General features: G+C 52.5%; 1 protein-coding gene across 7 annotated transcripts in view; it reads right to left on the reverse strand.

The window, feature by feature from the left end:
* Nucleotides 1–8,466, reverse strand: part of NFASC (neurofascin) — a 51,397-nt gene extending 42,931 nt beyond the window's left edge. For 4 of the 7 annotated variants that reach the window (XM_010157049.1, XM_010157055.1, XM_010157054.1 and 1 more), the window contains exons 1-6: nt 8,373–8,466; nt 6,279–6,296; nt 5,332–5,437; nt 4,937–5,133; nt 4,454–4,576; nt 4,078–4,248 (exon numbers count right to left, since the gene is read on the reverse strand). In XM_010157049.1, coding sequence (XP_010155351.1) covers nt 4,078–4,248; nt 4,454–4,576; nt 4,937–5,133; nt 5,332–5,437; nt 6,279–6,296; nt 8,373–8,466 — 709 coding nt within the window. Of the gene's footprint in view, nt 1–1,289; nt 1,341–4,077; nt 4,249–4,453; nt 4,577–4,936; nt 5,134–5,331; nt 5,438–6,278; nt 6,297–8,372 lie in introns of all 7 variants that reach the window. The other 3 variants (XM_010157052.1, XM_010157051.1, XM_010157048.1) reach the window with 2 other exon arrangements.
* Nucleotides 8,467–11,126: the final 2,660 nt, after the last annotated feature.

The raw sequence follows: 11,126 nt of genomic DNA on the forward strand, positions 1-11,126 counted from the left end.
AGAAACCTCCTAATCCTGGCTGCCAACACCCCGGTTCCCTTGGCAGGGAAGGGATGCTCAGGCTGCCCCGTTGGCACTCCCACCGGGGACCCCAACCCCAGTGCCCGCACCTGGCACCTCCTCCTCATCTCCCGCTCCAACCCCCTCTGCTCTTAGATGGCAAAAGCACTCCTTTTTGCCAAAAATCCCTGTGGAAGAAGAAAATGTGCCCTGGGTTGTGCCAGGCACTAAGCAAACTGTGGCTCTGGCTGGGAAACCAAGCGGGATTTCGCTGTAGGACACAATTCCAGCCCCCATAAGTGGTAAGAGGGGCAGAAAGCAAACCCTGCCCACGCCAGCACCTGGCCCTGGGGCAGTCAGACTCTGCAGTGGTCTTTGGTGAGGCGATCACATCCCTGGTAGCGCCTGTGCTCTCGGCATCGCCCGCGAACAGCCCCATCTCCCCACTCCCCTTCAAACTCCTGTTGCTGCCTGCTCTGCCCACATTATCCCATCACCTCCGGGTCACTTCCAATCTATTCTCAGGGCAGCGATAGTGCCGCGGGAAGCGCGTGGTTTTGAGCCTGAAGCATGATTTCTGGGTTTGGGATGGGCTTTTCCCAGCGAACACAGGCTCCAGAAGTAATCTCCCTGCCCAGAGAAAGGGCAAGAGCCTTGCGAAAGCATCCAACTCACGGGCATCCTCACCACAGAGAAACCAACCCCCCACCTTGTGAGCAAACTCAGTGCTCCTCTCCCTGTCGCTGCCAACGGATGCTCCTGAAGACAGAGAGAAGAGGGATAGAGGGTCTTTAGACACCTTTTAGCAGAAGGTGTCCCTGCCAATGGCAAGGGGTGGGACTGGGTGGGCTTGAAAGTCCCTTCAACCCAAACCATCCCATGATTCCATGATCTTTAAATCAGGAGCCAAGGACAGGCCACCTCTTCAGCAAGGAAGCAAGACCAGACTTTTCCACGTGGGCCAGATCCTATTAATGCAAACGCCTCTCCAGCTGGGCTCTGCCTATCCAGTTAATTAGCTAAAAACTCGATAATTTTAAGTTGTGGAAACTTTAAGGGGATTTTGTTGCTGTTCGGCTCTTTGACCGCACCCATTTTTGCCAAGTTTGAGGCTACAACCCACAAAACAGGGGGACAGGGGCATACACAGGGGTGCGTGGGCAGAAGGCGAAGGGCAGACGATGCTGTGAACGCGGCCGCTCGCTGCCCGGTTAGCGCGGAGGGGGTAAGTCAGGTTAGGCAGGAGGAGGTTAAATCGTGAAGGTCTCCAGAAGCCAGCGTTGACTCACCACTGTACATGGCAGTGTGATTTCGTAAAGACGTTTCGTTATGGGGTTTCTCTGCAATAAACAAAAGACCGTGAGCATCTCGAGTGCCGCAAAGCGGGCGGGGGGACAGGCGGGGCGGGGGGGACAAAATAACTTCCCAAAACACAAGAGCAACACGGACAGGGAAGAGCAGGGATACAAAAGCAGGGCTGCCTTTGGGGGCAAACAACACAGCAATTACGGAGAGGAAAAGAGGACTGCTTCCTTCCTACGAGCTGGGGGGACAAAGGAATGTATGAAAATTGTATCATAAACAGTTCCTTGAAATGGTTTTCTTTTTGGTGTAATGACGTTTGTATCCTTGAAAAAAATTCAGTTTGATTTGCAGAAGAAAACTGTTTTTTCTCTCAGTTTGTTAACTATGAGGGAAACATACTCGGCTGCTTTATCAAAGCATAGGTTGGACACAGCTCGGCAGCAGCGTAATGATGCAGAAAGGCACGGTGAACAAATAAAAATAATAATAATAATAATTAGGCTCTAAAAGCATAATCTGCTGTAAATTCCCTTTCAATTACAAGGTAATTAAAGTAGATTGTGTTTCATGCAAAACACGCTGCTCTGGCTTATTGACAACCCCCACCAGCCATCACCTCTGCTTGATGAAGGAGGCTAATTGCCCCCCGCGCTCGGCGAGATGGAGGATGCTCCATCCTGGCCTGCGGCTGCGGAGGATCTGCCCTCCCTCAGCTCACACCGTTCCCTGAAATACTGGTTTGGTGTCTCAGAACGTCCTGGTTTCCACCGGAATGTGGCACAGCCCTGTCACAGTGTCATGATGCGAGAGGCTCTGTTGGCTACAACAGAGTTGTTGCCCTGAGCCTTAAGCCATCAGCCACACACCCGGGCTGTGTGCGAGGGGGTTGAGAGAGGGCAGCGGCAGCAGACACCCAAAAGCTGCCTGAACCTGGGTACAACAGTGAAACTCCTTGCAGGGAAAGGCACGGTGCATCGCTCCCCCCAGCCTTTCCCTTTTTCTCTTGCATCCAAGAGCATGACAATCCACGGAATGATTTTTCAGCAGCTGGTGAACTGGTTTTTTTAAGGACAGCTGATCCGTGTGGCTTGAGACAAATACAAGCTCCTCTCCTTTGAATGCTGAATGTATGAAGATTTTTCATATCGCAACTGATGAGAAATTAGAGCCTCAGTTCTTTAAATTATAAGGGCCTCTGGGGAGCTCGTGGGGTGCCGTTTGCATCTGATAATACAGTTTCCAAAGGGAAAAATTAAGAGAGAGGGTCCAGCCTAATTGGAAGCCAATTCTACATCGCCTGGGAGCAAAATGTTGTGACGGCATCTGAGCATGGCAGGAGGGGAGCTTGTATCTGCCTGCACAGAAATCTTCCAGGATTTCTTCCACCTTTTTTCCAGAGCTTGACAAATACGTCAGGCTGGAGCCTTCGGAGGCTCAAATGAGCCCAGATCTTTTGTTCACCAGAATTTCTCCAGCTCACACGAATTTAGGACTTGGCCCTTCCCTAGCAGGTAAGCACTGGAATTGTTTGGCCAGCTCTGTAAACAGACAAATAACATTCAGGATTCATTCAAAAAACCATCAGCAAAGAGCCTGTCGGTAATATTTATGTTGCTGGTTCTCCACTCGTGCTCTGTGCCGAGGAGGAGCTGTTACAATAAATGTGCACACCACTCCAGGGCCCGTCTGCTTCTCACGTTGCTTTAATAGCGTTACTTCTAATTTAAGCTGCTGCGAGATCCAATCAAGCTCCCAACGCTAGGATTCGGGAGTGCCTTGTGCCTGCTTTACACCAGAGCCAGCTGCTCCCCAAAACACAGCCGTGCCTCTGCCAGCACGCACTGCCCCGTCCCCCCAGTTGGACCTTACTGGGAATAGGATGTGGCTCCCACCCGACGACTGGGGCCCAGAGATGCTGTTTCTGTGTTGACTGCTCTGCACCCCCCTGGCACCCTCAAAAGAGAGTCCAGGCTCTGCAGGACCTGCAGCAGCTCACCAGCTTCGTGTCCTGCAGCTCCATGCCCAGTTCCCCTCTGCCAGCATTCCCAGCAGCCAGCTGGCATCGGGAACTCGCCTTCCTCCAAGCAGTCCCGTTTCTGGAGATGAGACTGCTGGGGCTGCCCATGGGAAGGGAGAGAGCTGTGCATGTGCTCCTCCTGTCCCCCAAAGCGGAGCTCTTCACCATGGTGAGATCAAGGTTGCTGGCCACGCTGAGCGTGGCCCACGTGTACACGCTCAGAGCCCGAAGGCTCAAACCCCCGCTGCCAGCACGTCCCAGAGCAAAGCAGCTGAACAACAGCTCCAGGTCAGTAGGTAAATCCTGGGCTGTGCAAGCCTGACACACACTCAGTCCTTCCCTTGCAGCACCAGCACATAAACCTGGAGCAAACCAAGGCTATTTCCAACTAGGGAATGATCACTTGATAGTATACATTTCCCTAAACACGGGGGCAATGCCCCATCTGCGTTGAAACGCTTTCCAGTTTATCTCAGAGACACGGAGTTAGCGATACCTGCACCTCTGCAGCCCTCAACCCGCGAAGCTGCGAAGCTCAGAGATGCTGGAGGGAAACCAGCCACCCCCTCCCTGCCAGGGGACTGTCATTCCTTGTCCAAACTGGTTCTTGTACCAGCCTAAACAAAATGAAGCAAGCCACTCTTCCCCCGGTAGGTCTCAGTGCTGCCAAGGACAGAAAGAAGGTGCCTGCAAGGAAAACCCTGCCCAGGAGATGCCAGAGAAGCCCCATTCGGAGCGATTGCTGCGACACTTACTGGTTTTCACCTTGAGGGTGTAGGGGTTTTTCTGCTGAATGGTGTGGGTGAAGTGGAAGCGCGCGTTGCAGCTGTAGTCGGTCTGGGCATCCTGCAGCATGACGTTGGAGAAGTATAGGTCACCGTTCTGGCCCTGGGAGACCCGCTTGTCCTGGTGGATGGGCTCCATGGCTGCGGGGGAGAACAGGCATTCGGAGCAGGTCAGATACTCCCCGCACAAAGGAGAAGAGCAAACCCCGGATCCCAGCCACAGGTGGGTGCCTCAAGCTCTGAACTGGCAATAACGACCCTAAACATGGTTATTTTAAATAAACGCTGCCGGTGACGCGAAGGCTGCCCACGGGGCTCGAGGTGGGACGGGGGCTCCCCAACTCACAGCTGCTCATCCAGAAGATGACGGGAGAGGGCAGGCCAGGCGGCGGGTTGCACTGCAGACTGAGCGGAGCGCCTTCATCCACCTCTATCACATCCACCTTCTCCTTGGGCCAGAGGGGAGACTCTGCCGGAAGAAGACAAGGCGCTGCGTGAGGAAGGCAGGGGAGTGACTGCTTCCCGCTGGACCTGGCCTGGTTTCGATGGAGCGGCCTCAATGCAAACTTCATCTCTACACGTGCAAGATTCCCTTAAATCCCTATTGAGTATTTCCCTGTTAGCTACAGCCATAACCCCCACGCCTTCCTCTCGGTCCTGTGCCTGGAAACATCCCAACACAGGTAACAGATGAAGCAGGCTGAGGTGGTTGAGCACTGGCTGTTCTCCATGCCTCTTCTACAAAATCTCATATGATGCAGGGACTATTGTCCCTGCTGCTCTCCTCGGGGCTCCTGGCCGCTTGCCCTCTGCTACTGCCGCTACTCACTAGAAACCTGGAGGTGGATTTTGCTGGAGAGAGCAGTGCCGTAGTCATTCCGGGCGAAGCACTGGTACTCGCCCTCGTAGTCCTCTGCCCGGCCGCCGCTGTGGAAGTCGATGACCAGCGTCCCCGACCGTCGCCGCATGGACACCTTGGGGTCCTTTGCCACGTTGAAGAACTTCCCATTCCGCGTCCAGGAAAAACTGGGAACATGAGGGAGAGCTTGAATTTGTAACCGTGCACCATATTTACCCAGTGAGATCCTGACCTGCGCTGTGCACGCCAACAGCTGGATTAGCTGATGGTGTAAATGGCACAGCTGGACCGCAGGGCAGCTGCTCCAGGACCAGCTCTAACGAACAGCAGAGCTTCAGCGTCACAAGCGCCGTAGATGCACTTACATGGGAACGGGGTTCCCTTTGGCTTCACATTCAATGAAGATGTTATCCCTCGGGTCGACGATGTAGTCCTTCACAGACTGCTTGGTGATCGTGGGGGGCTGAGGCACTGCAAAGCAAATGAAAAGCCATGAGCAGGGCTGTGCAAAGAGGGTGCATCCCCTCTCTGCCATTCCTGCAGCAGATCCTGATGGGATTTCAGCTTCTTCCCCAAGCTGGACATGCAATTTGTGGTTTAAAGCCCTTCAACACCTGAGGAAATTATCATGAGCGTCTGTAGGGGTGTGCTACTCATCACCCCATAATCACTGGCACTGTTCAGACTCCTTTTTGGTATCCTGGCCTCATTAAGAAAGTTCAGTTACATCTTCCTGCTACCTCAGGTCATTTGAATGAGACTGAAAGGCATCCTGGCTGTGCACCTCAAAAAGAGGGGCTGGGACGAGGAGCCAGACACTGGAAGACGTTTACTGGTACTCCCAGTGCAAGAAAGAGGCTCAGAACCTCCCCAGTTTACCCCAGAGGAGCACAGCACTGGTGTTCAGAAGGGCAGAGCTGCTGCAAACATGTCAGCACGTGGAGCTGAGCTTGGCACATGCGCTCGTGCAAGGCAGAGGAGCCTGCTCTCCTCCCAGATGTGGCTTCAGTCTCCGCAGAAACAAGATTCGCACTGCAAAGGCACTGTCTGGTTGGTAGACCTGCTCCAGGGAAAGCAGCCAAGCCTAAGCACTCCTCCCAAGCTGCTCCAGCACCTCCCATGCCTCTCCCAGCCATGCCCGGTTGTGCAGAAGTGGCTCATCCCGACCCTGGCCAGCCCGGCTGGGAGCGGGCAACGATGCCCACGTGCACCATGTGCCAGGCAACAGCCCCCACCGGCCCCTGCTCCGCACAGCCCCCTGTTTCGGCCATGCAGGGGAGACGGACACACAGAGGGTGAGGGGGGCACTTACATTCGCTCTGAATATTTGCTGTTATTCCCAAAATGAAAGCATAATGAAGAAAAAAAAAAAAGGTTAATTGAAGAACAAACCTATATACATCACAAACACACACGTGTAATTATTGGAGGGCTTGCAAATACTACACACAAGTTATTTCATGATTCAAGCATATTCTAGTCTACCTACCTACTGTCCACGTGGGAGAAGTTGCTACTGAACACTCCTGTCAGCTGTCGGCTGCCTCTGCAGCAGGGTTTTTTGGGTGCACAGGCACAAAAGAAGGCATACTCGCACCCCTCACCTGCAGGCATTGATGGTCCCAGGATTTAGCAACGTTCCCCCCTTCCCCACGGCCAGGCTTACCCTGTCTCCCCCCCCTCAGCTTCATCCCCCTGAGTCATGACACATATCCTCTGTGCCTGATAAACCCGTAGCTGGCTTTTTAGGTGATGCTCAAACTCCGAGAAGGTGCCTGTACTATAGGGAGATGTATATATCCTGTCCCCAGGACATGAGCAGGCAGGATTTTATTCAAGGAAGAAAACTTGTTAGGGTTGGAATAGGGAAAAAGCTCCTAGGCAAGCTTAAATTTTCCCACCAGCACTGGAGGGGACGATGCTCTCCAGCTGCTCAGTGTTGCGCAGCAGGGAGGAGGAGAAGGCTAGAGAAATCATGAGCTGCTTGAGCACTGGGCATTTCTCCACCAGCCAGCAGCATTTCTCTTACTTTTCTGAGGTCATATTACATTTCCATAGCAAAATGACCCCTTCCCCGATGCAAAGCACAAGAAAGGGCAGAAGACGGCTGCTTGCAGACCCGTTCAGCTGCACTGGACCCCATTCCCATGCTGGGTGCCTGCATTTCTGAAATACTACAGGTGCAAATGAAGCCCGGCCTGAAGGAACTGCCCAGCTGTGTGCATCAAAATAAAATCCCCATTGCTGGGCACAAGAGTGCCTGCGCATGTCACAGTGCCGGCTCCGGGAAACAAGTATTAATCTGGAATAGACCAGAGCAGAGACTCAACGCTGGGACCCCCTCCCCATGCTTTTAAGTAACATAAGGATATATTCTCCATCACAAATCAGAGCTTTCCCACCCTCTCTCTTCAGCTGTTTACAAATTTCAGTCAAAAGCAGCTGCCTCAAATTTTTCCTTCCCATTTTGCTGCCCAGAGTCAGGGATCAGCTGGGGGTACCACGGATACAGCCAGCACACCCAGGACTCCAGAGGGCAACAACCTACAGGGTAGAAATTTCTCCCATCAAGAGCAACCTTGGCACTTCAGCCTGAACTCGGACCCCGGCAAAAAGCCGTGCTTTTCCTACTAACGCACTGCTCGCTGGAGGATTTCTGTGCGTTGCGCTGTCGGAAAAGATTCCCTGCAGCGACAGGCTGATTATTATTAACAGCCTCTACAGGAGGAAGCTGGGACACAAAGAAATTATGAAACTGCTTTCCAGAACAGTGGCTGAGCAGCTCTCCCCCTTCTCAAGTGCATTCAAACCAGTGATGCGTTTCCCATGCGCTGGCCTGAAGATGCCCATTCAGCAGAAACATCAGCCCGTGTCCCCCTTCCTCCTTGCTCCATATCCCCCGGCTCTTCTGAATAAAACATAATTCCCATCTGGATTAACTGAAAACTCCCAACAGAGAGAGAAAAATGCCATTTCCCTGCAGGACACTGCCCGTGTCCCCACTGCCCTCAGGGACCTGCCCAAGCGGATGAACAACGAGCTCACGTCCTCCGTGAAGGAACATCCCAAAGCCTGTCCGTGATCAGTAGGAACATCAGGAATCCTGGGATGCTCTGCTGAAATCAACAGGCTGAAGACTTGCCAGGACCAGATTTCTTCACCAGCATAGCCTGGGTGCTCTGTCCCATTTTGGTATGTGGTTTTGAGTCCTTCACTCAGCTTTTGAGCTAGATGAACTAAATCAGAGTGACTTAGGTGGCTTTCTAGAGGGCATGTGGTTTAGGAAGAAAAATAACCCCAACAAATGACAGAAACAAAAACCTTAAACTGGACCAGGAAAGCCACCTGGGCCGTGCACATCTTCACTCTCCAGCAGGATTTTTTCGAGGGATAAACTATAACTTACAGTCCAGAGGGACTTCGATGGCGCTGACGAGGTGATGAAGGTAGAGAGCGAATGCTATCCCTGCACAGGTGAGGTGGTGTCTTTGCATGACCATTTTGGATGCCTGGGCAGCGTCAGGACCTCAGTCGTGTCCCCCAAGGCGAGCAGACCGGCAGCACACGTGGACGGATCCTCAGCTGCAAAACAAACACAAACCCAGCGGTCACTGAGCCATTTACAGCTCCATTTCTGTCATCTTCCTTTTGGCAACTCGGGAGAGCATCTCCAATCCAAAAATACTTGTGCGGAGGGACGGGGGTGTGAATAGTGCCAGAAATAGTTTCCAGTCTCTGGTGACCCAGGTACAAGCCCGCAGTCACTGTCCTCCCAACCCCTGGGTTGGTCCGCCGGCAGAAAATCAGCCTTACGGGGTTATTTGCACTCAAACCCTGGAGAGAACTCTTGGATGGAAGGAGAAGGGACCATGCAGCTTCCTGGGACTGATGGAAAGTTACTCAGAGCAAGAGAATACAAAAGTGGCAAACAGATCTCATAAAGCAAAATTAAAAGGATGATTTCCAGTTTAAAAAAAATAACAACAGTCGCATTTTATGCACAAGAAATAACTAGCAAACATCTTTTCTCGCCGGTGGGGCACCGGGATGAGCTCTGTCTCTGTGTCCAGCCCAGCAAGAGCAGGGAGACGGCACCGGAGACCCCCTCGTGTACCAAAGAGCCTGTCACCAAGCCAGCACAGCCCTAGCAGGAGTCAGGGCATGGCAGGACCCTTCCTAACCAGGCTCTAAACGAGCCCATTTACAACCAGGCTCCAGCTGCTCTCCTCACCAGATGTTCCCTGAGCCAAATGTGCAGCACGCCGCTGCGGGGCTCCCAGAGCCACTCAGCCAAACCTCCTGGGGACTGTCAGGTTATCATTTGCATTTTCCATACCCGTATCTTTTATTTTGCTGTTAAAAATCCCACAGACAAAATGCAGATTAAAAAAAAAAACAGCTAAAAGGGGGATAAATTACCCCATCCATGCTATAAAAGCCCCCTTAGAAAGGTATCTGTGGGCCCCGAAGTTGCGTCTCGGATGAGTTACAACTCTGTAATAGAGTTATAAAAAGGGCATCAGCCGTGCAGACAGCTCTTTCGGCTGAGGACAAGTAATGCCAGGGCAGCAAACAGTGGAAAATCCCCAGCCTTGCTCCTCCCTGACCCTCGCACCGGCTTTCGCCGAGGTGGGATGTCGCCAGGCAGGGGAGCAGCGCAGAGGGGCCAGTTGGCAGGCAAGGAGAGCCCGTCTTCATGAAATATAAATACCCGGCTGCAGCTCTGGATGCTGCTACCCCTTCAGCTGTTCCCGAGCCCCGTACGAAGCCACGGCGGGAGTGGGGGCGGGGGGCTCGGCACAACAGACCAAACCCGGCAAGCACAGGGCGGCCGGGGGGCTCCGCGTGCCGCAGGGAACCAGCGAGGAGCAGATGTCACGGAAAATAAACAGCCCTGCCACATGGCCTAGGAAACTCTCCTGAACCCCAGACGGGCTCAAACCCAGCCCAAGATGACTTTTAGGGACCCTCCTCCTCGTTACCCTTACGGGGAAGAAGATGCGCTCAATGGTTTCTCTGCCGAGCCCTCCTCAGCATCCCGCTCGGGTGTGATGGGGGTCTCCGGGTCCTCACTCCCAGGCTGAATCCCAACGGAACTCACCATCCCAGCGTGTCCCAGATACACCAGATGACAGATTGTAGGTTGTGAAGGGGCTTGGAGGGGAGTGTGGCTTTGATCTTTTCCGCCCGTTCTAAGGATTTTCCAAACCAGCTGTTGCAATAAAAATAGTTGAAGGACAGAATAATTATAGGGCCGGGCCAGTAATTAAAGTCATGTCCAGGACTCCTGCAGTCCTGTGATCAGGTCACGCTGAACAAAGCTTTTCAAATTACTTCTTTAGTTTTCTGTCTAAGGGAAGATATCATTTTGATCTGTAGCCTTCATTTTTTTTTTTTTTTAAAGCAGTTCTTTTCTCCAGTTACAGCTGAAAATGACTAATGGATCAGCTGGTTTTATTGCCTTTCTGTTACTAAGCACAAGTCTGACTTATGAACTGAATCAGCCAACAATGCAAGCGGAGATTTAGCAAGGCTGAGATTCCTGGTGTCCTTACTACGCTCACATACTGATGCTTCACCTCGATATCACAAAACGCTTTAAGACCCTCTTCGTTCGCAGGGGTAGTATGGGAGGGAAGGGGCAAGGCATCAGGTATTTAAATAACACGCATCTCCCCGTGCTGCTTTGGGCCTGAAAAGTGAAGAATGTGCTGTTTTCTTTACGCTGGGTAATCATTAGAGCAAAAGAAATAAGGAGTAGTTTCCTAGCACAGATTCTTGGGAGAAATTTGTACGTACAGGCATTTTGCATTACATGGGAATTCAGAAAGGACTGAGCCCAAACACTGATGCATAGATCAGGATATACTGGAGGCATCTGGGCATTTAACTGGTGCAAAATGTATATCCAACCTGCCGTCGCGTGCACAGGGGACTAGAAAAGTAAGGGCTGTGCTTATCAGGAAGAAATAAATTTGCAGATAACTTCAGAGATGCAAAAGGGAGCAGCAGGCGGCTCTGGGTTGAAATTGTGGGAATGACCCAGGCGCCTCCAGTGCCGGTGGGCTGGCTGGGGAGGACAGCCCAACTGACCACACAACCACATAGAGCAGCACCGACCGGGAGCAAATATCAAAACCCACGGCAGGGCACGCAGAAA

The sequence above is a fragment of the Eurypyga helias genome, unplaced genomic scaffold (genome assembly GCF_000690775.1).
Source record: "Eurypyga helias isolate BGI_N326 unplaced genomic scaffold, ASM69077v1 scaffold12378, whole genome shotgun sequence".
NCBI lineage: Eukaryota > Metazoa > Chordata > Aves > Eurypygiformes > Eurypygidae > Eurypyga > Eurypyga helias.